General features: G+C 45.3%; 3 protein-coding genes across 5 annotated transcripts; all 3 read right to left on the reverse strand.

The window, feature by feature from the left end:
• Positions 1 to 1,052: 1,052 nt before the first annotated feature.
• Positions 1,053 to 2,982, reverse strand: LOC125514582 (uncharacterized). The gene is made up of 4 exons (XM_087528578.1): positions 2,164 to 2,982; positions 1,666 to 1,736; positions 1,481 to 1,510; positions 1,053 to 1,367 (listed from the first exon to the last, which is right to left on the reverse strand). Exons 1-4 carry the CDS (start codon positions 2,321 to 2,323, stop codon positions 1,053 to 1,055), a joined length of 576 nt encoding a protein of 191 aa, XP_087384704.1. The 5' UTR covers positions 2,324 to 2,982.
• A 150-nt stretch (positions 2,983 to 3,132) lies between these two features.
• On the reverse strand, positions 3,133 to 7,419 carry LOC125514581 (Eukaryotic aspartyl protease family protein). 3 transcript variants are annotated; one of them, XM_087528577.1, is made up of 10 exons: positions 6,969 to 7,419; positions 6,542 to 6,677; positions 5,725 to 5,957; positions 5,118 to 5,342; positions 4,891 to 5,029; positions 4,748 to 4,818; positions 4,554 to 4,653; positions 3,674 to 3,770; positions 3,516 to 3,587; positions 3,133 to 3,431 (listed from the first exon to the last, which is right to left on the reverse strand). In XM_087528577.1, the coding sequence occupies exons 1-10, from the start codon at positions 7,241 to 7,243 to the stop codon at positions 3,202 to 3,204; spliced, it is 1,578 nt and encodes a 525-aa protein (XP_087384703.1). In that variant the 5' UTR covers positions 7,244 to 7,419; the 3' UTR covers positions 3,133 to 3,201. The 3 variants fall into 3 exon arrangements, with proteins under 3 accessions (XP_087384703.1, XP_048535873.1, XP_048535874.1); XM_048679916.2 differs by having other exon boundaries at positions 3,674 to 3,737; positions 6,969 to 7,418; XM_048679917.2 differs by having other exon boundaries at positions 3,674 to 3,737; positions 5,725 to 5,991; positions 6,969 to 7,234.
• Positions 7,420 to 15,761: 8,342 nt separating this feature from the next.
• LOC125512529 (uncharacterized) lies at positions 15,762 to 16,733 on the reverse strand. Its single transcript, XM_048677626.2, has one exon. It carries the CDS (start codon positions 16,599 to 16,601, stop codon positions 15,984 to 15,986), a length of 618 nt encoding a protein of 205 aa, XP_048533583.1. The 5' UTR covers positions 16,602 to 16,733; the 3' UTR covers positions 15,762 to 15,983.
• Positions 16,734 to 26,613: the final 9,880 nt, after the last annotated feature.

Raw genomic sequence — 26,613 nt, forward strand, 5'->3', positions numbered from 1 at the left:
CCCGCCACGATCACGGACCCGGAAAGGGGTGGCTCGGTCGCCGTCGCGCTCCGTCCCTGTCACCCGCGCTCCGGGACAAGAGACCCGGGCTACGAGTAGCTCCAGCGACTTGCCAGGGACTGTGCTGTCCGTGTAGCCGGCACTGCACACACGGCGACACCGCGCGCCCCGGCCAACTTTCATCGTACTGCCACGAGTGGACGGTCCGATTTGAGGCCCCAACAGTATCACTGTGGTGCTACGCTCCGTGTCGAAACCAAAAGGGACGCCGCACTGAGAGGAGTCCTCAGGCCGAAAAGATAAAAAATCCGAGAAGAATTTCCGGCCCACGACAACCCAACCCTCTGATAGATCATCAAGTTAAAAAAACCTCTCTCATAGATCTCTTGCCCGGGAAAAGTGACGCCGGGCTGCCTCACTGGTCGACTAAACTAAGCTAATCAGTCCATATGATACAGAAAAGCTGGATATTAGTGGCCGCGTGCGCAATGAGGACGCCATTGACGCCACTGCACGCAGCACACCGTCGTTGTTAATCAGCCAACCCGTCGTCAACCCACGCACGCACCCACCCAGCAGCACAGCACAGAGCCATACATGCACGCACCCAGCGACCACAACAGTCTAGAAGCCCGGAGACGATCGAGCATTCGAGCTCAAAAGGACGCCTTGCATTGCACCGGCAGAAAAGCGAGGGGTGCCTTCGTTCGCTGCACCGCAGCATCTGCACCGATACTGTTCCTCCAAGGATGTTGTCACCGCGCACTGACCCGACCTCCATTGCTCCCTCGCCTGCTTTACCACCCAGAGCTCGTTTTAAACGGAAAAGAGGCAGGGGAGTGGGGGCCGGGGGGACGTATGTTGACCTCTGGGGTCTGGGCGTGGGCGGCAAGTTTGCTAATCGCTAGCTAGCTCATGCTCCATTACCGCGTCGCGACGTAAAACTAAAAGAACGGCGAGGAGTGCACGGAGACAGACAGTGAGCCAGATAGCATAAACTATGGCGCCTGGCATCTCGCCTACGTCGAAGTCTCCGTCCGTCGTCCAAGTATCTAGCGCCACAGGTGACTGATATTTGATGGTGGTCTAGATCCTGGCTGCCTCTGGTTGGAATTCCTACGTGCACGGAACTCGTGTCGCGCATTATAAAGCAAACCAGCAAAGCAGCATACAAAATCTAGCAAGAGATGCAGTGACGACATGACACGAGACCAACCGGAGATCTTTCTTACCAAGGCCATGCTTCGTTGGTTGGTAGCCAAAAATTTTGGCACGCCAACAACGTTTGGCAGGCCCGGGAGCTGCCGAAAACGGCAAGTTTTGTGAGGCTTGGCAAGGTAAATTGGCAAGAGCGAACCGAGTGAGCTTCTACTCCTACGGCTATCTAGCTAAAGCACAAAAAAAAAACCGCAAAAAAAAGGTTCTCGTCGCTGAAGAGGCTGGCGATCTGCTCGGCGCCGGCTGAGTCCGCGTTCCTGCGGTAGGGTGACGGGGCCCACCTGTCACGGGCCTGGGCCGCTCCAACGGCGCCGTAGTGGGCCGTGACGGCGGCGCTGTGGTCGTCGTAGCTAGGATGATGATTGTCTCAAAAAAAAAGCTAGGATGATGATGATTCCGGGGCCACAGCTCAGCTTTCTTGGCTGTGGACTGGGCCCTCCGCAGGACCTTGTGGGGGTCCACGGTGCCAGTGACAGTCACCCTCTGCTGCTTCCTGTTCACCTCTACGCGTTCCACACCTGCAACTCCAAAAAAAACCTCTCGTCAAAAAAAGAACCACTAGCTCGGTAGCTCCTACTAGTAAAAATCAGTGCTGACAAAAGTTAAAATGGACGCTAAGCCAAATCACAGAAAGGGAAAACGAGACTATTTATTCGCTAAGTAAACTAGTCGGACATGAGCGCGAAAATGGGGGGTTCATCATCTTTTCTGAGCAGATGCTTCAGTGTTGTAGCGACAGGTGTACGGGCTAAGGAAAAGCTTAGGCAGACATGACACGACGGGCATTATTGATCAGGAGCTACATGCTGTTGTCTACTACGCTCTAGACGGCGACGAACATGGAAAGGCACTGCCCTAGCCTCCTAGGCACGATGGCGACGAGCAGAGGAAACAAGACAATGTGACCGACCTCAATGAGTGACCGACGGAACGAACTGAACTAACCTCGCATGCCGGCGAGTGCCTTCTTGACCTGGCGCTCGCAGTCCATCCGGACCCTGAGCTCCACTGTCTGCGGCTGCGTGCCCTCCTTCTTGGCGCCCCTCTGGCCTCCACCCACCGCTCCCAGCAGGCTCGCCACCAGCTGCTTTGTGCCGCTTCCCATGGAGAACGAACGCAGCGGGAGGCTCACTGGAAGTGGGTGAATGAGTGACGAGTGAGTGAGTGAGTGAAGCAAGAAGCCTGCCTGAGTGGAGGGCCTAGGCAGCTAGTGTTGTGTCGTGCATGCATAATGGCACGGCATTGTCTGGCTGGCTTTGTAAGAGGCCGGCCGGGGAACTGCTCAAAGGCGACCTGGAGAAGGCAATGGCGCCTCGGCGAGGGGACAGGAGAGACGGGGGGCTGGTGTGTATGCGTGTGTGTGTGGAGGCTGACAAGAGAGCACGAAGAGAGGAGGTCGGGGAGAAGTGACGGAGCCGTGGCCCGTGGTGGTGCGAGGCCTCTCCTCTCAGAGCCAGCCTCATGTGACTGACGACGACGGTCGTGCACGCAGTGGCTCGGTGCGGGCGGTTGTGTGTTGCAGTAGGCCGAGCCTTCCGGCTTTGGGAGAGCGGTGCAGTGCAGAGTGCAGAGTGCAGAGTGCAGAAGTGCACGGCGCAAGAAATCGCCTGCAAATCTGCGGCTTGGGAAAAAGGGATTCGCACACGCGTGTGAAACATCACTGCCATCGATGGACGGATGACTGCACGGACAAGCTCTTCCTCCTCTTCTTATCCTCCTTCCGGCTTCATGGTTTTTGCACCGTTTCCTTGTAGCACAGGAAACTATGGGCAGATGTCGTGATGATGTTTAGCAGCAAACCCATCTGTAAAGTGAAATGTTCTTCTAAGATTGGTGACGAGCGATTGGCGAGTGACCCATTCGCTGGCGGAGTGGAGTTCTACCCCTACGCTTAAACTCGGGAAGCGCTTCCGAAACAGGTGACAAACGGGACTTATGCGATATACAGGGGCTATCACCAGTTAGGTTTATTCAGTTGCTGATTCATGAGATGAAGAACACGGTGGAGATGGTCAGAAACAGCAGCCAGCAACAGTTGGCGAGTAGCTTATGTAAGTTCGACGGCCCGCTCGAGGAGGTCGGCGCCTTGCCTGCGACGGCAGGAGGCGTCACGGTGGGAGAGGTCTGCTGCTCGCTCGACGGCAGCGGATCCCCCGGGCTGTGGTGCTGCGACGGGCCCAAGGGCACCGTCGTGCTGTTGTCAAGATCATGGCCTGCGTACAAGGGAGAGAGCGTTAACATTTCATGGATTGATTGGGAGGTAAATTCGTTTCTTTTTGGACTAGTTTCTGACTTACACTCAGACCGGTACCAGCCCAGCTTCATGTTCTCTTTGTCAAAAACAATGTGGTATCCAGTCAGGAAGTTCTCTGCATCCACGGATACCAGGTAAGCTAATTTTCAAAATTAAAATAAAATTTGAGACTACATGTTAACCCAGGATTAAAGCACTCACGTCCAATGATTCCAATAGGCTCTGGTGACTTCTGAACAGCTAAGCAAAAGCCAGCAATCGATCCCTGAACATTAGCAAATGAGATGGTATCACCGAGCTGCAAAACAGCTACAGTTCTATTTCATAATGACAAATATATTTTTTTCTCTCAAAATGACACATCTGCCTTTTGTGTACAAACATGTGGGTTTTGTATCATATGTATATGTTACAACAAATCAGGCAGTAAGTTTATGCGCTGTGAGCACATTACAGAAGGGCTCAGCTGTCAAAAGATAAATGGCATCACTAATGGTACTCTCATAGTTTACCTTGACTTTGTTTTTACTAAAATCTAATAACATTGTGCAATGAGCATAGAAACAATTGATGACAGGTTCAAGTTCGCACCACACATGCAAACTCCACATTACACTATAACAACTTTTAATAGATGAGCCTAGCAAGCGCCAAACTATAGAAATCATTCTAGTACAGTATCTTGTTTTCGCAGTTGAGCCATTTTACGCACCAACTATATTTGTTTAATCAATAAACTGTGGGAGAACACACAGGAAGGAGCATTTGAATGCAGTATACTATATCGGTTATGTAAGGGAGATAACTGGAGCTAGCTCTTTAAGAAAGAAGAGAAAAATACAAATGGAGTCGATTTGCGCATAATAACTTGTTCTCGGGAACATTTTTTTATAAGGAGTCCCGCCTTTGGACGCTTAGGCAGCAAGGCACCCTGTCAGCACCTTGACATCATGCCCGCTTTTGGCGCTTAGGCGTAAGGCTGTTGGTGCTCGCCTTAGGTCGCCTTACCGCCTTATAAACAATGCTCGGCAATGAACACAACATAACTTGCATTTTTTTTCCTGAGACAAAAAAGACATACCTCTCCGTTCTTGCGTACAATTGTAGGATTAACGACCTGAAAGCTCTTGTTTGCAGATAAATTAAGAGTTACAGTTGGCACGTCAGGCATCTCCAGAGGACTGAAATCACAAACCAGTACAAATGAAAATGTCAAAAATCAAACTAGCTCCTGGTGAGTGGTGACCTAAAGTGCAGTCAGAATTCGGAAGTTACCTGGCACTGTAGCAGTATTCAAAAGAATCATCTTCCTGGGTTATTCTTGAGGCATTAACTTGTTTGTCAAACTGCAAATTTATAATGGATCAGTAACAAAATTTATCTACGAGTGAGAGATCTGTAAAGGGGTATGTATCCACCTCGACAGTGACAGCCTTGTAAACATTCAGGGGAAGAGCTGTGAATGATGTTCCACTATCAACTATGGCCTCGAAGTTAGTACCCTCAAAACATTTGTGGCCAACACAAGATTTGTCGACATTAACAGCATAAGTTTGACTGGGAGGAAAATAAACACGGATGTCAGTGGAGCTAGAAATAACTTGAGGATCACTAGAGCAACTAAAGACCATTCCAAGGAACTCACAATTTGCCATATAAAGGAACAAATGGCGTCGACTGTTGGGTAGACACTCCTTGATCACCAAAGAAAATTCTCCCAGAATATTCCTTGAAACACATCGAAAAGGAATTTCGAACTAATCCAGCTCTTGCAAGGAAGCTAGGAACTGAGATATCTGCCATCCCAAGGCCAAGAAGTCCATCTGGTGCAATACCATCCAAATAGCTACCACTTTGCTTCCTACCACAACTATAAAAAAAGGATACACTAACTTAGTAAAACTGGAAAACTACAGCAGTCATGCGACTAGAATTCTTCAGTACACAAGCATCATCCGTCATGCCAACAATTATGTTTCAAGAGTGCATAGAAGGATCAACATAACACAAAAAATATGCAACACAAAGAATGGTAACAGCTTAAAATGCCATCTGTAGGCAACTGGATGAATATGAATATATGATGCAGGTCCAGGTGGACACAGTATGCAACTACCCACAGCAGAAAACAAGCAGAAATGAAGAATGCCCACACGCGGGAAAAACATACCAATTGTGACTGTTATTTGCCAAATAATGGAATACAAGCATAAACTCATAGAGAGAGCAATGACAGCTGGTACAAAACTTACCCTATAATGACTGAAGCCTTCACTGGTGCATGGCTCTCTCTGGAGTTCAAGTGTAGAACATCCTCAATTAGTAAACCTGAGCTGGTTGTGTTTTCTTGAAGATAGTCAGTGCTGTATGGGCAAGGCTGCTTTGGGCTTGAACAGCCTGAACCTGATGAGCAAAGCTCATGGCTGCAGGGCAAATGCCGACTCGTTGTTGATTCAGCTGGTTTGTAAATCCCGAGATCTCTATCCTGCATAATAGATGCTCCATATATGACGGAGCACCTGCCAATCAATCATTGCAAATAAGCACTAAAACTGCTTCCCAATTTGTACAAGTCCTCTTGTTTGTGTATTTCTATCAAGTAATATAAGCAACTTTAGGATCGATAAAATTCAACAGAAAATTTTCACCAGAGATCACTAAATATGTCTCCAAGTGCCAGTTGGGCTTAAACTGGAAATTGTGCAGCTCAAGTTATTGTGACTTTTTCAATTAAAAGTGGCAGTGGTATCAAAGGTGCAAAACTAACTTGGACATCTATGTGAATCGTCTCCCCTAAATTGAATGGAACGTTAATTAAGTACCAGGAAACAGTCGAAACGTACACGCCGTGTATTAGTTTCTTCAATCTACAAGGATACTATTATCACATGCTTTAATGTTTTACTTTGGGAGAAATGAGTTAACTATGCGCAAGCATCATTTCTTTTCTTTTTGCAATAGCATGTGCAAGCCTCTACAGCATGCATCTGGTCAAATTGACACGAGCATTTCCAAATCCAGCATCTGCAGACCCTAACACAATGTTACTGTTCAAAAAAGGGTGCGTACCAAAGTTTCACGGTAGCCAGCCAATGGAGCACACTCGATACAATCACAGGGTACCCAGAACAGATCACTTCCAGTATCCAATGCGACCATAAAGGAAGTGTTCGGCGTCCCGACATCCACCCATGTGTAATACAACCTGCACAGACAGGGGTAACGCCATTAGTAATCAGTAAAGCTAAGCTTCGGTCCATCATAGATTCACTTCACAATGTAACACACACACACACCCAACAAAGCAAAGCAACTTCTCTTTTTCTAATTCTGTGTTTCTCTATTATAAATATGATGTAAAGCTAACTGGGTCTGGTAGAGCATTGGAAAATAAGCTTCTGCATTAACAGTACAGTTCAGCAGTAAAAGGTGCTGAGGAATGCAGCAAGACCAGACGGCCGGGCCGCCGAGGCGAGGGTGAGTGAGCGCGACGCACCAGCCGAAATCGTTGCCGGGGGAGAAGATGCCGCCGGCTTCCGAGACGGAGAGGAGCTGGTGCTTGCGCTTCTGCCGCTGGAGGTCACTCCGCACCAGCGCGCGGTAGTAGCCCCCGCTCCCGTGCGGCGGCCACCGCGCCGCCCCGTGGGGCCCCGCCGCCACACGCGCCTCGTCGGAGAGCCGGTGCACCATCCTCGTCGAGAGCGTCGCCGCGGCGGCCGGCGCCGACGCCGCCGCGGCGAGCAGGGCGAGGAGGAGGAGCGGGAGGCGCATGGGCGGATCTGGGCGGCCGACGGCGGATCTGCCGGAAATGCGGGGAGGTGGCCGGAGGAGGGGGGCCTGGGGCTAGGGTTTGTTTGCTGGGTGGCCGGCGAGGAGCGGGGAGGTGGCGGGGGTGGGTGGGGAGCGTGACGGTGGAGGGGCTGCTTGGGCGGTGCGGTGGTGGTGGTGGTGGTGATGGTGGCCTGGAAGTTTGCGCAGAAAAGAGGACGACAGAGAAGGTTTTGGCAGTTTTGCGAAATGGCCACTGAAGAAACCCTGTATTTTGGTTGAGTCCCGCTTAGCAGAGTCGTTGCCACTCATTGGCCCTCGGTTGCAGTTTTGTCACTTTTATGCTTCTATTTTTTTTTTTGAGATAGTCACTTTTGCATGTTGATACTAATCTACTGGCTAAATAAAATCAGACCATCTCTTTCCCGCAAAAAAAAATCAGACCACCTCTGAAAAAACACTGTAAGGACTAACCGACATATTAGGGGCCTTCTCTAGGTGTTTCTTGGCTATTTTGCTTGCATAAATTGAGAGTCGAAGCACATTCTAAACGTGTGCGTGCAACGGATTGGCCGAGTAGCTACGTTCTCTGCATGGGCCGCTCTGCATGGCGTCGTGCACGTGTGCATCGATTAGTGGATCGGGGAAAGCGGGAAGGAGGGGCAAAATCGAAACAAAAGGCTATGAAAAGTTGAAACTTCTGGAGTATTTTAAAAAAAGTACAATACATTTATAAACACAGTAAATTCAAATTAAGGGAATACTAGCTACTCGAACACCCTTGTGTATTATTTGTTGTGTGAGTGTAACTGGTAACTGCCCATAAGAAGATAAGTCATATGTCATAATATTACACTTTATCATGGATGCATAATATCTTAACGGATTTAAAAAACGAGTTCCATGTAGAAATGAACAAAGCGGTTCATGATTTCATGTAACATTTGAATGTTCCTGTTTCAGATATTAACATTTGAATGTTCGAAAGCAAAATGGAAGAATTTCCATTGATAGGGTGGTAGGACGGTATTTTTCTAGAGTATTTAGTACTACAAGATGGCACTCCATTCGGTTTTTTTTTTTGAGTCTGCATATAAAATTTGGTATATGTCAACACCTACAATACTAAAGTTATATGCTATAAAAATTAATTTAATGACGCATGTGAATCTTGATATTTTTTCTTATATACTTACTCAAAATTTGACTTTCAATTTCTTTATATATACGGACTAAAAAGAAATGGAGAGGGTTCTTTCCTTGTTTACGTTAGCAGACAAGATGGGACTAAAGATTGTTGGGGTGGTGAATTGGGAAAACCTGATCGAAATACCGAAAGGAGCTGCCTTGTGAATTGTCGGAAGCATGAGGGCCTACCCGTTTGTTTTTGCTGATTATCATTGGGGCTTTTTAACAGCAACGGTCGTTTCAACCACATGACCGGAGTCCCCACAGGCCACAGCCAGAGTCCACAGTCCACTCGAGGCGCGTGCTGGTCCCCACGTGGCGGCGGGACGGCCGCTACGTCCTCGCTGCCTTTCTAGGTGCGGGGCCCATCAAATGGACGGCGCAGATGCTGCTGAAGCGCCGGTCAGGGATGGATATCATATCCCCGTGCCAGCTGCTGCACGAGACTGATTTGCTGCTGAACCCCGTGACAGCAAAAAGAAGTTTACGTGTACCGCTGGCGCTCAAGACGGTTCCCAACGCCTAATGTTGAGTGCCACCGGATATCTATCTATCCGTAGGCACGAATGCCACGAGCAGCGTGACAAGTCCATCTCATGTTTCTACTACTTTACACAATTATCATTATCATGGATCGAGGAGCTTTTTTGTAGTACGACCTTTGACAAGGGCCGGGCTCCTTTCGCTGTACCTTTCGACGCGCACGCCACTTTGCATGATGATGATGATCTTCATCATGAGGAAAAGGCTCTTTGCCGATGCAAAAGTCAGCCGCTAGCGCTACGAACAAAACCGAGAGTGGCGGTGCAGGTGCGCGATCGCCAGAAACCCTACGGGAGGGGAGAGGAGCGGTCCGGAGCGCCGGCGGAGTTTGTCTGAGTTTCGAGCGTCCGGTAGATAGATTCAGAGACGCCTGTGCCTGTGCCTGTGCCCTACTGCACCTGTTCGTGTTTGCAGTATACTAGTACTCCCTCCGTAAATTAATATAAAAGCATTTAGATCACTACTTTAGTAATCTAAATGCTTTTATATTAGTTTACAGAGGGAGTGCGTGTAAATCCTGTTCGCTGCACTGGCCGGCTGGCCTCGTGCCACGTAAACTAAGCAAGGTTCTGAAAAAAAAACTTAAAAAGCAAGGCTCGCAGGGCTGCGCGCACTGTTGATTTGGTTGGGAAAGGCACGAATGCCGGTGCTGATCCTGCCGCTTCCAGGGACACGTGTTGCGAGCTGCGACACGCCGAGCGGCGCGACCCGCGCGACCCACACCTCTGTTTCGGTTTCATTTTGCTTTTCGGACAAAGTCGAAAACAAACGTTGAATCTGTAGAAGAAAGATAAATCAAACCCTAAAACTTTGAATCAACTTGTCAATCCCCTTCATCATGCTTTATGTTTTCACTGCTTTTCTTTGCATTATTCTCTTTGTTATATGGGAAACGACTAGTTTCACCCGGCTGATTTTAGCGTGCGTCCGCCGCCCGCTGTGCCGTTGGATCCCTGATCCGTTTCTCCTGCCATACACAGTGTCTCCACGTTCATCCCTTGCAAATGTGTGGTCCTCGTGGGATATTAGCTTATGCTTATCCATATGTGTTTGATTTTTACTGCCGCACACACTACTTCGCGCACTGCTGCCATGTACAACACACCATAGCTGTCTTTTCCAACGGTGTATCCTGTGCGTCTTTAGGAGTGTGGTTTCAGCAAAATCGATAGGTTGCAAAGTGCTTCTATGGTTCATTTTTTTTAGGAAAACGCTTGGCTTCTACCGGCGAATCGCACGCGAGCATTCGCCGACTCGTCTGTACGACACGTGTCCCGAGGGAGCGGTCTTTTTTCTTTTTTCGGTCAACGTGGCCTGCTCAATGTCCATTACGATGAGTTTTCGCGGCAAGGTCTATTGTAGTAAAAACTGCAACAAGACTTCTGTTCAGAAAAATTAAATTTAAAGCGAGACCATTGTTGCTAAAAAAATAAATTGCAACAAGACCTCTGTTGCAAAAAAAAAGAAACAAGAACTCTGTTGCAAAAAAATTAAATTGCAACAAGGTCTCTGTTGCAAAAAAAAATCTTGCAAAAATTTCCGCAACATGAGTCGTGTTGCAGAAAATTCCCACAACATGACCTATGTTGCAATGATAAAAGGGTGACGCTCAGTCGCTCAATTCGAATCCGTTGCAAATTCTTTTTTGAAACAAGGCCTTTGTTGTCAGAAATACTGTAACAGAGCTTTTGTTGCAAAAATAATTATTTTGCAACAGATCTCTATTGCAAGAAAAAAATGCAACTTAAGCTATGTAGTACTCCGTAAAATGACCCGTATTGCAAAAAAAATTCCGCAACACGACCTGTGTTGCAATAATAGAGGATGACACTCGGTCAATAAATCTGTCTGATCCTACAGCTCGCGAGGCGGAGGATCTTTTAAAAAGATCCGCCGGCCGACGCGTAGCGTTGCCCTTTCTTGAAAGCATTTTGGAGTGCTAATTTTGTTTTCCATAACTTCCACGAATGTCAATTTTGTGCTGAAATTTGTCGAGCACGCAAAACATTTGTCAAAGTTTGTGATTTTTAGGATTTTCCTATTCATCGCGAGCTCACTTGAGCTCGGGAACAGAAGAGGACTGTCATGTCGTTGCTTTCACTACACATGTTGTTTTCAAATTAAACCCAGTGTACATCAAAATAGAAGGTGCTACCTGATTGGGGGGGAAGGGGGAGACAAGATAAATATGTACAATGTTAATTGCAGGACGTAAATAAAACTCATCAACATGGTTCTTCCAAAATTGATAGGAACTCTAAAAAAAATCTATGGCACAATCCTACGGTAAGAAATGTTTACAAATATTAGTTTTTTCCTCTATGGTTGCACTTGCATTTTTTATAGGCTTCAAACATTCTGTATGATGGGGCATCAAGTAAATTTCTTAGCTTTTCAGTTATTTTCTTTGGTACAATTCTATGATTAACAAGATACGAATATTTTTTTTCTTTTTCCAAAAAGGTCAAAGGCAAATCCTTACAAAATGACCCTTACCGGAAATGAGAAGTACATCCATATTCTTGGAGTTCCTCACGCATCCACCGACGGCGTGTCATGAGCAAAACTTGTTTCTGCTTTGAGACTCCGACTCAATGGATTAACTTGTTAAAATGTACGAATTTGTAGAAGTAGCGGTCGAAAAGTGCCGAAGACCAGAAGACACAAACATCGACGAGCTAAGTAGCAAATCGTCACCCTGAAGAAGAAAACGCTGAATATGGCCCGTAACTAACTCAATACTCTAGTAAACAATGCATAAAAATGTTTTTTATGCGGCATGAGTAACTAATTCAATAATAGGGAAATTTTAGTTTTTTTCATTATATATTTTGCCAATTTTCCTTTTGCCACTCTAGATTTTGACATTTCACTTTTGCCACTCTTAGTTTTTGACAATTATCACAACTGTCATTCCCGTGGCAAAAGCAACATTTTCAGAGTGGCAATTGTAATACATTTCAAAAGCTAAGATTGGCAAAAATGAAATAAAAACATTTTGGTTTTGCCACGGAATGACAATTGTGATAATTGTCAAAAGCTAAGAGTGGCAAAAGTGAAATGTCAAAAATCTAGAATGGCATAAAGAAAATTGACAAAAACAAAAATTTCCCGCATAAAAAAATGTGTGGTCGCACATTGTGATGCTAGATCGCTAGGTGGTTCCCATCACGGTCCGCCTCATGTCTCAACAATCAAGTCTCAACGACCGAAGTACTAGGTGGCCGTTCTCTCTCACGCCCGGGAACAGTGCAAACAGATACTTAGACGCCTCCACATTTCACTCACCGATCCATGGGCGCCCCAGCGTCAAACCAGAAAAACCGTAGTCTGCGGGATGATGCTATTTTGCGATAACAACCGACCGAGGCTCTCAAACAGAAAGCAAAAGGAAAAGGTTCAAAATAAACCTTAAACTTGTAGATGAAAGATAAAATAAATCCTGAACTTTGAATCCCAAAAATTGGTACTTTGAACTTGTCAATCTCGGTCTATTTCGAATCCTAGAACTGTTTGGCACACTGAGAGTACTCAATCTCGGTCGGATAACGTGCTACTCCCACGAACGAGAATTTGGGCCGGCCCACTATACCACAACGAGGTAGCCAGTTTTCGAAATGTTCATGTTTTTAATAAAATTTCAAAAAATGTTCGTGTTTGCAAAAAAAAAATCATAAATACAATTTTTTTGGGGATTTCAAAAGTATGTCCAGTGTTTTAAAACAAATCGTGTTTTTGGAAAATATTCAGGAATTTCCAAAAAGTTCATGTTTCTAAAAATTTGTACAAAATTCCAAATAATGTTTGTCCTTTTCAAACTTGGTTCATAAATTCAGGAAAAATAAAGAATTTTACAAAATGTTCCCACATTTTAAAAAAATTTCAGAAGTAAAAAGACAATCTTATTTTCTATTTTTATCATAACTTTAAAAAATAGTGTTTTTCAATAAATGCTTGGACAATTAAAATTCTGTTTGCATTTTTAAGGACTGTTCACAATTTCAAAAATTGTTCACATTTTTCAATAAAAATTGGAATTACAAAAGTTTTTCACACCTTTAAAAAATGTTTTGAATTCTAGAAATGGTGTCACATTCTTTAAAATATTTTTTGGAATTTTGTAGATTGTTTTTGTTAAAAAACGTATTTGGAAATTCAAATTTGTTCACATTTTATTTCAAGAAAAGTTTCAATTCTTTTTAAAAAATGTTTTCATATATGAATGCTAATGTGTTTTCTTATACATGTCACGTTGTCTATCATGTATGCGTGCTCGAGTGCGAGGTCCCGAATTCAAGTCTTCGCAAGCTCCCTGGTTTCGTTATAGAAGACAAGTGGCTTTGTGCATTTCGCAAAATACGACGGTGTATTCAAAAGAAAACATGCATTTAAAGAATGTATATTATGTATTTAAAAAATATCCAAAGTATTTTTAAAAAGTTTCATTTTTGTGCTAAAAATGTACATTGTGTACTGAGAAAAAATAGACATGTGTCAAAAAAAAACAAAACCGATTAAAACCAGCAAAGAAAAAAAGAAAAAGAACCAAATAATACGAAGAAAACCAAGAAAGAAATAAAATAAAACCCAAAAATATAACAGCGGGCGGCGGACGCACGCTAAAATCAGCCGGGTGAAACTAATCGTTTCCCTTCAAGAAAAGCATTTTTGGAACATCGATTTTTTTTCATGAATGCCATTTCTTGATATTTTTTTTGCAAGCATATTAAACATTTGTCAAAATTTACCACAAACTAATCAATTTATTTATTCATCTTTACTATTTCCTTTGATTTTACTATTTATCACGGAGCACTTAAGCTCGGGAGCAGATACTCTGCGTCCACCACAACACCACTTTTCATGTCAAACTGGTAGGTAAATCCATGAGCACACACCATTCTTATCTTCTTTTATAAAACCGAAAGACGCCAACACTGTTTTTCATTTGATTACGGAGTACAAACAATACAAGGTAGTTAAATACAAAGACCAACGCCACCAGCATCGTCAAAAATAGTGGAGCAATAACCCTCGGCCTAAAGTTGAAGGGAGGCTTTTCTTCTAACCAACAATACACAATGCATCTAAAAAAAAAACAATACACAATGCAGGAATGATGTCCAAGGAGAACAATGACAACCAAGAATGGATCTACTCGCAAACCCAGGTTTAGAAAGTACGAGCAGACCCGCCCAAATGATCGTAACATATCTAGTACATTGCCATCACAATGCATGCCAAACTCAACCCTCTCGAGCTGGCAACCACTCTGCCCCATATTGAACTACAATCCACCATGAACATAACACCAACATGTGGTGAGCTAACCAACTCATGCCGAAAAACGAAGGTCTACATCACCAACCTTCATCTAAGAGAAGCAATGCTTTGCTTTGAGCCTCCGTCGTCTAGTTGCCATTGCAGCGACACCCTGAAAATTCGCAGGCACATAGCTACGGGGGCACACACCTGCTCATACGTGCCCGGACGCATGATTGCCTCGCGATTCGTAAAGCCGTTGCATTTCGCATGAGGGCACACCAAGTTTTAAGTGAAACTTGTGATTTTTGTCATTCTATGCACCAAGTTTCAGCAACTGAAACTGAACAAAGTTTTAAAAACTAGTCGAAACATAATCAAGATGGGTCTTATTTGAAATCCCTCGTCACAAGAAACATGAATATGAAAACAAAACTTAAATTGGACTTTCGGTTCAAAAGATACGAAATATAAAATCGAAATCCAAAAGAAAATAGGGTTGGTGCCTCCGCTGCCCATGCCACAAATCCTCTCTCAACGACACCTCTCGCATCAAAGGGGAGGGAGTAAAGCAAACCAGATCTACTCCCTAATACAAGTTCGAATTGAACTTGACGGTCGTCAAACTAGACCGGCACACACATAGTGCACCACCCATGCAAGTACATCAGGCGATCCACCATAGCTCACCATGGCAGTAATGAAGGAAGCTGGTAGATCTAGGGCGGCACAGCACATTACCGCTATGGTTGTCATGGGTGAGCATGCATCCACCCGACAACCTCCTCGTTGCACTTAACAACGCCTTGAGAAGCCGCACACCATCCCAACCCAATAGCACTTTCGGACACCATCCCCTTAACTGAATACAACACCCACACCAGATCCACAATGTGGCCACACCAAGCTACCCTTCGTAGGCACAACACAACCGTTGGACCTCCTAGATCTTCTGTGCCATTGTTGAAGCCCATGGCTCTGCCGTAACCAAATATGAAGGTGGAAACTCACACAGGTGTGTTGGGAGAGAGAGGGAGACAAGGAGAAGAGAGAGAGAGGGGGGGGGGAGAAAGAGAAGAGAGAGACAACCGTCGCCCGCACCGTGATCCATCGATGACCACACGCTTCGTCGCACCTCCACGCCACCACAACTATGTGACACCACATCTCCCCGCCTTCGAGCCGCCATACCCCCAAACCAGCAGCATGAACAACACCCCCGACGTACCTCCTTGGGAAGTGAATCCCGCCGAGGCCGGTGGTGAGAGGATGCAATGCAATGTGGTGTGGCTTATTGTGCTAGGAGTTGACCGTCTGAGTCACCCCGAGTGTCGCCTAAGAGGAGCTACAACAAACATTGTTGGCACGTCCCCTGCCACCACTTCTCTTCTATCTTGATGCACGATCCTAATGCTCAATAGATTAAGTGGTATTTCACCGTTTGATCCCGTGTTCACCTGATCTTCATCACACCATGAATTCCATCATTGCTTTGTAAGGTTGGCAATTGGGTTATATTCTTGAGAAAACATGCTAACATGTAGTGTCAAGAAAAAGATCGGAGCAATTTCATACTTCATTCATGGGCTGATTTTTTTATCAACAATTCTGTAAAAACAACTATGCTGGAATTTGGAGGCATATTGACCACTATTAGTACACATGGCTACAAAAAAAAAATCACCTAGGCGATCCCAATGCACCATCAAAGGCAAGCAGCTAAAAAAAGTTCCACCTTTGGCGATCGATCTCAATGAACCATCCTCAGCAAGGGCATCTGGTGCAGCGGGCTGCTACCGATGGCGTACTGGTACTTAACCACGTCCTCGAAGCATCCAGCTGCGGGCATCGTCGCCGGTGCCGCAGCCGCCTGCTCGTCATCGACTACGTCTCTCTGCACCGCCGTAGCTTCGTCGGCCCGATCAGCGTCGCCTTCGCGGGCGCAGCCGGGTGCCGGGAGCGGATGGCTGGGGCAGTCGTCCTCGCGCTCGACGAGGCGCATGAGGAGGCGGCCGCCGCGCACGCGGCGCGCGCGGACGTAGTAGTCCGGCCGCATGACGCGCACCTTGCTGATGACGAGCCTCCTGTCCTCGGTGCGTGCCCGGCGCAGACCGCTACGGCCCGCCAGCGACGGGATCGGCGGCGGCAGGCGGCGCCGTCCGGGCTCCCGCCGGCCGTACGAGACCCAGCAGCCCTCGTCCTCCTCGTCGACGCCCTCCTCCGGATCGGCCTCGCCGCGCGTCGGCGGCGACGCGGGGATCATCGTCCGCGTCACGACGCCCGCGGTGACGGGGTCGGGGGCGAGCAGCGAGCGGAGGCCGGCGAGGGGGGCGAACTTGTCGGCGGAGCGGGAGACGGACAGCAGCATCTGATAGGGATGGGATCGGAGGGGCGGCGGCGGTGCCGTGGCGGTGGCCGGTCGCGGCGCACGAGAGGCGGTGGGGCGAGCGGCGGGTGGGATGGGATGGGATGGGATCGGTGGAGCGCGCCCGCGCGTGGGCTATCGGTTGCGATCGGGGAGGGGAGGGTTGACGGGGCTTTTATACGTGGACGTTTGCTCGCCCTCCGGGAAGGCGGGAAGTGGGAGCGGATCGGGCACGGGAACCCCGTGACCATCGACTCGATCCATCGATCCATCGGCTTGTGGGTCGATCGCTTTCTTGGCCGGCCAATCAATAGGCCTCCCGCCCTAGTTCACTGGCTTCCCAGACCGATGAATGGCGCCCCGCATGCATGCGTGCATGGCTATCCGCCTATCCGGTTATCCTCCTATCCAACCCTGGCCCTGGCTGGAAATAGACCATCGTCGAGTTCCTGACTGATACGGAGTAAGTTTTGTTTACAAGAAGGCGGAGAAGCTCGTGCGCGTGCACAGGTGGTTGGGGCGCGATAGAGGTGTACGTGGCGACCCGTGACCGGCCGGCCGGGGAGGCGTCGTACCGTAGGCCGGCCGGAGCTGGCTGGCTGCCGTGTGAGGCGCCGGCTGTAACAGGTGGCTCGGGATTCACCAGCCGCGCACGGGCGAACCAAGCAACGACGACGGGAGAATGATCGCTCCTCGTTCGCCTTCATCGCCGTTGAGAAATCATCACGATGGGCTCAGTCCAGCAGAAACAAGCACTCGGACGGGCTCAAATGGCTGTCTCCACCCACCCCACACTATTTCAGCCCAGTTCGAGCAATTCACAAGAAGCCATGTCTCCTTGGGTACAATGATACCATGCTTTTAAACGATAATGTGATATCAACTTTGCAATAAGTTTTTTTCATGCAAAACAAAATAAAAACTTCACATTAAGTTGGGGCACCTATTCTTCTGCGATTTTGAAGGCGTAGATATTTATATTTAAAAATTTAAGTCAAGGCTGATTAGTTTCATCTCAGTGTTGTGACAATCGATTGTCGACGTTCACTGGACACCATGTCAGACATGTGTTTTCTCCTTGGCCAGCCAGTCTGTGTTCCATAGAAGAACTGCTAGCAGCCTGACACGGGGCCAAAATTAAAGCCCGACTTGCATTAGGCAGTGTTCAATTCTATTTTATCCATTTGTTTTTCTGTGTTTGTTACAATTTTTGTTGAGTTTTTGTAATATGTTAGATATTAGCATTACCTATATCATGTATTGTTTTCGTAATTTTTTGAAACTTCCAAAAGCCTCAACATGTGTTGGGCACAATGGGTCAATGGTGGCACCACGAGGGCGAGTGCACCAGATACTTTCCTCTCACTGGTTATATTCAACATAGATTGTCAAATGGGACAAAAATATCAAATACTAACTGGGGTGCAAAGTGGTCAAAACATTCAGACTACATGCTTTCAGTTTTAGTCATTTGTGGACATTAGATCATCTCAAACAGTAATAAACCCTAGAACAGAGCCTCCTACTTCTTCAGCCCTTACAATTTCGGAATTTATAACGGGCGAACGTCAGATATTTGACCCTTTCCAGTGAACGCTGTGTTTGCCGTCAGATCGGTTGCACGAATCTTGAAGCAAGGGAACTAGTTGCGTCAGTTTTCTCTTTTGTTCACTAAATATTGCATGAGCGTGAACGAGCAGAGATGACGAGGCCGCGGCCTTATCCCCCTTGTCTTCTCCCATTTCCATTCGCGAGCAGCGAGCTGAGTGAGAGAGAGGCGAGCGGCCGAGGTGCTCGTCGCGGAGGTCATCATCTTCCTTCGTGCGTTGACGGAGGTGGCGCTCGGCGGCGAGCTCGCGTAGGAAGCGACCATGTTGGGCTCACGGAAGACCTCAAACAGCCACGCCCCTCTCTCTCGCCGGCGAGCTGCGCGAAAGGACGTCTAGGTTGTGCCGGGGGCTGCACGAGCTTGCGACGATGGGTCGCGCCCCGTTCCTCTCACCAACTTGCGTTCCTGATGCGAGCAGACCTCAAGCAGCCGCGCCATGCTCCAATGTGGTGGTCATGGATGTGCGGGGCCGCGCTTGTGGCTAGCGAGGGCAAAATTTGGTGTTTTGACCCTTTTGGCATAGTTAAGCCAGATCTGACCTTTGTTCAAAACTTTTTTGAGATCTGATCATTTTTCCTATCGCCATAGTCCTTGGCGGTAGGGTTACACAACCTACCGCCGAGGTTAATGGCGGTAGGACTTAACTGCACCATGACATCCATTTAAAAAAAAAATACCCTGCCGCCAGTGCCTTTGGCGGTAGGTTGTGTTATCCTACCACCAATGTGTGCGGCGGTAGGAGAGACAATTTTCCTCTGCGCATCTGACCACGCTCCACGCCTATTCCATGCATGCAGCCAAGCATCAACACGGGCCATCACAACAGCGTCTGCAGTGCAATCATGCATGCATATAGTCGATCAAATTCACTGTTTTGACCCTTCTTAAATACTTTACCACAATCTGACTTTATTTAAAAAAATCGTGATCTGACCCTTTTTCTATCGTCATCGTCTTTGACGGTAGGGTAACACAGCCTACCGCCAAGGGCTACTGCGGTAGGACTTGACGGTGCGTCATGGTCATTCGACGATGAAAATACCCTAGCGCCATAGTCTTTGGCGATAGGGTACCGAAGGTATAAAATACGTGTGGCGCCCAATAGTACTGAACGTGTGTGCTGGAAGGTTGGCTAGCTCGTGCGTGTTTGCTTTGGTAATGTCGTGCTGATCATGCATGTTAGTGGACCGGTAGATCGTGTGGCCTTGGAGTGGAGGCTGCTATATGGACGGATATTCAAGACAATTATCATTCTTGCCGAGCAGAGCAATGCATATCTTGCTGTTTACCGGTGCACTCTGTCACACGCATACAAGTGAGTGCTTGTTACCCCCAAATAACTTTTCTTTTACTTGCATTTATAGATATTCTCCAAAACACAGTCACCACTTACAGTGTTGAACCTAGTGCCACTTAAAATGAATGATTTGTAATAGTCTAATAGATGATGTTCCTATATTAAGTTATTAGCTTGGGTTCTTTGCGAAAATACAAAGGTGAACATGGGTGCGCGCGCACCCACGTGAATAGCAAATTCATAAAAAATACTAGAAAAAAAATAAAGAAATTCTGAAATTTCGTGGTATGAAACTTAGTCGATTATTCTACTCACTTGTAAAGTTTCATGATGTATTGACATCCATGGTATTTTTAATGAAGAAAATACAAATACGACCATACTATTTAGTAAACAAGTGTTTTTTAATATTGCTTCAATTTTGTCTTTTTGCCAAGATTACCACGGATGTGATTACTTCGTGAAACATCATATGTGAGTATACCGGTTGACTTTGTATATTACAAAAATAAATTCAGATTTTTTCGATGTTTTCAAGCATTTGTTTGAATTTACTATTTATAAGGGGTGCGCACGCAACCATGTTCACCAAATCCGTATCCGGTTCTTTGCAAATACACACATTTTTGCTCAGTTAACTATGGTATGCTCTTACAGTCCCCTCAACCAAAGGGTTGCATGATGAACCAGGTATGCAGTAGATGTTTGCTTTAATTATTAGAATTATTGACAACCATAGATGGTGCCATCCACAACATCCTATTTTTTTCATTCTTGGCATCTGTTAGACTATTTATACCTATGAGACGACTAAAGTTAGGTCTGGTTACTAAAGCAAATCAAATGCAACAGAAAATCCCCATTTTCCGTTTTCAAGTTCAACTACTGGGCATAAAAGATACCGATGAGCTTTATATCATCATGATATTTTCATCATTATAACTAGTCGGGAGATATGGCATTATATTGACTTCGCTTTCCTTCTAGACGCTCTTTTAATTCTATCTTGATATATGTACAGTATCACCTTACGTGAATTCTGCTAATCATATGAACATCATTTTGCAATTTGTCATTAGGTATTTGGAAGATATGGTGGTGCAGATGGATTTCTCTTCCTGCAATACCACATGATTCTTAACTACTCGAACCTTCCGCAAGCCGACAAGTAAAAACTTTGGATAACTAAGTAAAAAAATGTTTTACCAATAATACACTTACAAATAAGTAAAAATAATGTTTTTACCAACAATCCATATCCTAAGATTAATTGGACACATTATTTATTTTACAGTTACAAATAAGTAAAAATAATGTTTTTACCAACAAATAAGTAAAAATATGACCTTATGAAGGCTTGAACCCAAGACTAACCAAAGCTAACCCTTCGCTACCCTACCATCAAAGACTATGATAATAGGGTATTTTCAACATTGAATGACCGTGACGGCGCACCGTAAAGTCCTACCGCCATAGCCCTCGGCGGTAGGCTGTGTTACCCTACCGCCAAAGACGATGGCGGTAGGAAAAGGGTCAGATCACGAAAAAAAATTAAACTAGGGTCAAATCGTGCTAAAGTTTTCAAAAATGGTCAAAACAGTGAATTCAGCCTATATAGTCCATGTTCATCCTTTTGATTTGACAAGTGCTAGTAAAAGCATGCATGTGCTACCTAGTTCTATGCACACACGCATGCTTCCTGGATGTGTGACTTGTTTAATATCTCATTGCTGGCTGCACGCATGTCATGGCGTGTGGGCGTGTGCCCAAAACCGCAGAGAAAAAGAGCCTCGCCTGTCGCTGCTCATTCGTGTCTACCGCCAGACGCTTTGGCGGTAGGATATTTTTAATGCTAAACGGAAATCACGGCGTCGTCAAGTCTTACCGCCAAGATCCCTGGCGGTAGGCTGTTATACCCTACCGCCAGACACTATGGCGGTAGGAAAAGGGTCAGATCCTGATTTTTTTTTTCAAACCAGGGTCAGATCTGGCTTAACTTTCACAAAAGGGTCAAAACACCAAATTTAGCCGCTAACGGGTGCGTCGGCGACCGTGCTCGCCGAAGGGCTCATCCCGCATCGAGGGATGGCAGCAGGACAGACAACATGGTGGATGATTAGTGTCTGACAGGGCAATGGGTTACGGTCGGTCGTCCTCAGCCCATTCACGGGGGTGCGTCGAGATGGCCATGTGTCCCGACAACAGCGATGTGCGAGAGATTGAGGTTGCGGAAGCACCGGAGGAATTGCTGGTGCAGTGAAGCGCCGACCACATGTCCACTAGGGCTTCCCCTGTCCTACCCACAGTGAGACGCCGACCTCATGCACCTTTTTGCTGCTATTGATGCATATTGGAATTCACCCCAAATCTTACCGTTTCTTTTTCATGGATCTATTTTGTGCCATTGTTATCAGCGGATGGATTTGAGAACAACAGGTTAATAATTGAAGCTAAGACCTGGAAAATTTCATATCTCAGTTTCTAACACTCAACATGGCATTTTCAGAGGCTACACATGGCAACTTAAGAACTGATTGTTATTTTTACTCTATTGCGATTTCTTTATTCCTGGCAATTTGGAATGTGAATGAACATGTTGTATAGTGGTGACATGGCAATTTCCTTATCCTGGCATTTTTTTGGAATGTGAATGAGCATGATGTATAGTGGTGACATGGCATTTTGGAATACACATCTTTAAACTATGACATTTTTAGAAAATTTTAGTTGATTCACATGATATATTTTTTGAAACTTTTTGTATCCTAAATTTCCAAGTTCTGACATGACGATTTTGCTAGAATTTAACATTTTGAAATGTTTGTATAAGAACGGAGAAACTGCTAGAATTTTATTATAGATCCCCATGGCAATATAACAATGTGTACCAAGGAAATTTAACATGTGTCCCCATGGAAAATCCTTTTTGTTGCATATCATGGTAATTTTGGGGTAGGTGGAGAGGTGGAGGGTGAAATGCATGGCAATTCTTTTTGTATATAGCATCTCAAATTAACATTTAGGCTGCCAATTTATTTGTACCCATGGCTAATTCCTAATTTTGCCATCCTTTTCAAAGTACAAATCGTCTAAATTTTGATACATTTGCCATCGGTTTTGTTTAAAGAACAAATCTAATAAATTTTCCATGTGCCCTTTTACAAATTTCAGAAACTTGTCATGTTATTTATAGAACACAATCCATAATTTTAGCAATGTGGCCACATAAATTTGCCAATTTTTTCCAAAGAAACAAATCCCTAATTTTGCTTTGCGCCTATTACATTTTTTGCCAAAAGTCGCCATGTGTTTTTTAGAGAACAAATTCCTAAATTTTCCATGCCTTTTTTTGTCATAGGTAGCATTAAAATTTTATTATTCAGACCATGGAAAATTTATTTATAAGCCATGGTAGTTTTATCATATGTAGCATGATAATTTTATCTATTCATACCATGGCAATTTATTAATTAGACCATGACAAATTTTGGAATTCCTATTTCCCATCTTGTCAAAGAAGAAAAATTCCTATAATTGCATTGTCCCCATTTAAAATATTCCAATAGTTGCCATGTCTCTTAAAGAATATACTTCCTAATTTTTTGCCTTGTTATTGGTAACATGGCAAAAAAAACACCATGACAGATTTATTAATTGGTCCATTGTAAATTTTGGAAGTCTTATTTTTGACCATTTTACTAATTAGACCATGTGCAATTTTATTATAGGTTCCATGGCAATTTAACTTATTAGACCATCGCCATTTTTAATTAAATCATGGTTGTTTTATTTTGTAGCTACCATGACAATTTATTTAATTAGGTCATGATAAATTTATTACATATACCATGGCAAATACTCCCTCCGTAAAGAAATATAGGAGCGTTTAGATCATTACATTAGTTATCTAAATGCTCTTATATTTCTTTACAGAGGTAGTACTTTTTAAACTTTATCATGGCAAATATTTTGTATACAAGATGGCACATTTATTGACCATTACATGGCAATTTGTTTTGTATGCTCCATGGCAATTTTCATATTACATATAGTCGGAATATTTCTATCGTGTCATGGCAAATTTCTCTATGTTTTTTCATATATTTTTATTCGTGTATATGTAATATTGAAATAGGACATTTTTAGGCATGTGATCTTTGTTTACAAATGCTATAATTTTGCCATGTCATCAATAATTTTCCCCCTGCATTTTTGCCATGTTACCATTTTGTAGAGATCTGTTCAACACCTTTTTGTGCTCGTCATGTAACTTTCACAAAGGTTCTAGCAACTTGCCATGCTTTTATACAAAACAAAAATATTTAGTTTAACTTTCGCATGATTTTCTTGTACAACACCGTGGCAGTTTTGTGTCCATGATGGTAAGAATTTTTTTTTGTTTCTACTGATTTTTGGCGCCTGAACTGCTTCTGTTTTTTCTTCACAGAAAGGAAATGAATGACGCCGGAGGCCCAGCAACGGCCGAAACGTTCGCGCTGGGGGGGGGGGGGGTTCTGAAGGAAATATGCCCTAGAGGCAATAATAAAGTTATTATTTATTTCCTTATATCATGATAAATGTTTATTATTCATGCTAGAATTGTATTAACCGAAAACATAATACATGTGTGAATACATAGACAAACCGAGTGTCACTAGTATGCCTCTACTTGACTAGCTCATTAATCAAAGATGGTTATGTTTCCTAACCATGGACAAAGAGTTGTTATTTGATTAACGGGATCACATCATTAGGTGAATGATCAGATTGACATGACCCATTCCATTAGCTTAGCACCCGATCGTTTACTATGTTGCTATTGCTTTCTTCATGACTTATACATGTTCCTATGACTATGAGATTATGCAACTCCCGTTTGCCGGAGGAACACTTTGTGTGCTACCAAACGTCACAACGTAATTGGGTGATTATAAAGGTGCTCTACAGGTGTCTCCAAAGGTACATGTTGGGTTGGCGTATTTCGAGATTAGGATTTGTCACTCCGATTGTCGGAGAGGTATCTCTGGGCCCTCTCGGTAATGCACATCACATAAGCCTTGCAAGCATTGCAACTAATGAGTTAGTTGTGAGATGATGTATTACGGAACGAGTAAAGAGACTTGCCGGTAACGAGATTGAACTAGGTATTGAGATACCGACGATCGAATCTCGGGCAAGTAACGTACCGATGACAAAGGGAACAAAGTATGTTGTTATGCGGTCTGACCGATAAAAGATCTTCGTAGAATATGTAGGAGCCAATATGAGCGTCCAGGTTCCTCTATTGGTTATTGACCGGAGACGTGTCTCGGTCATGTTTACATTGTTCTCGAACCCGTAGGGTCCGCGCGCTTAAGGTTTCATGACAGTTATATTATGAGTTTATGCATTTTGACATACCGAAGTTTGTTCGGAGTCTCGGATGTGATCACGGACATGACGAGGAGTCTCGAAATGGTCGAGACATAAAGATTGATATATTGGAAGCCTATATTTGGATATCGGAAGTGTTCCGGGTGAAATCGGGATTTTATCGGAGTACCGGGAGGTTACCGAAACCCCCCGGGAGGTATATGGGCCTTAGTGGGCTTTAGTGGAAGAGAGGAGAGGTGGCCAGGGCTGGGCCGCGTGCCCTCCCCCCCTAGTCCGAATAGGACAAGGAGAGGGGGGCGGCGCCCCCCTTCCTTCTCTCTCTCCTCTTTCCCCCTCCCGAATCCTATTCCAACTAGGAAAGGGGGGAATCCTACTCCCGGTGGGAGTAGGACTCCTCCTGGCACGCCCTCCTCCTGGCCGGCCGCACCCCCCCTTGATCCTTTATATACGGGGGCAGGGGGCACCCCTAGAGACACAAGTTGATCCACGTGATCATATTCTTAACCGTGTGCGGTGCCCCCTTCCACCATAGTCCTCGATAATATTGTAGCGGTGCTTAGGCGAAGCCCTGCGACGGTAGTACATCAAGATCGTCACCACACCGTCGTGCTGACGGAACTCTTCCCCGACACTTTGCTGGATCGGAGTCCGGGGATCGTCATTGAGCTGAACGTGTGCTAGAACTCGGAGGTGCCGTAGTTTCGGTGCTTGATCGGTCGGGCCGTGAAGACGTACGACTACATCAACCGCGCTGTGCTAACGCTTCCGCTGTCGGTCTACAAGGGTACGTAGATCACACTCTCCCCTCTCATTGCTATGCATCACCATGATCTTGCGTGTGCGTAGGAATTTTTTTGAAATTACTACGTTCCCCAACATTGGCATCCGAGCCTTGTTTTTATGTGTTGATGTTATATGCACGAGTAGAACACAAGTGAGTTGTGGGCGATATAAGTCATACTGCTTACCAGCATGTCATACTTTGGTTCGGCGGTATTGTTGGACGAAGCGGCCCGGACCGACATTACGCGTACGCTTACGCGAGACCGGTTCTCCCGACGTGCTTTGCACAAAGGTGGCTAGCGGGTGACAGTTTCTCCAACTTTAGTTGAACCGAGTGTGGCTACGCCCGGTCCTTGCAAAGGTTAAAACAGCACCAACTTGACAAACTATCGTTGTGGTTTTCATGCGTAGGTAAGATTGGTTCTTGCTTAAGCCCGTACCAGCCACGTAAAACTTGTAACAACAAAGTAGAGGACGTCTAACTTGTTTTTGCAGGGCATGTTGTGATGTGATATGGTCAAGACATGATGCTAAATTTTATTGTATGAGATGATCATGTTTTGTAACCGAGTTATCGGCAACTGGCAGGAGCCATATAGTTGTCGCTTTATTGTATGCAATGCAATCGCGCTGTAATGCTTTACTTTATCACTAAGCGGTAGTGATAGTCATGGAAGCATAAGTTTGGCGAGACGACAACGATGCTACGATGGAGATCAAGGTGTCACGCCGGTGACGATGGTGATCACGACGGTGCTTCGAAGATGGAGATCACAAGCACAAGATGATGATGGCCATATCATATCACTTATATTGATTGCATGTGATGTTTATCTTTTATGCATCTTATCTTGCTTTGGTTGACGGTAGCATTATAAGATGATCTCTCACTAATTATCAAGAAGTGTTCTCCCTGAGTATGCACCGTTGCGAAAGTTCTTCGTGCTGAGACA

The sequence above is a fragment of the Triticum urartu genome, chromosome 6A (genome assembly GCF_056163025.1).
Source record: "Triticum urartu cultivar PI428250 chromosome 6A, HENAU_Tu73, whole genome shotgun sequence".
NCBI lineage: Eukaryota > Viridiplantae > Streptophyta > Magnoliopsida > Poales > Poaceae > Triticum > Triticum urartu.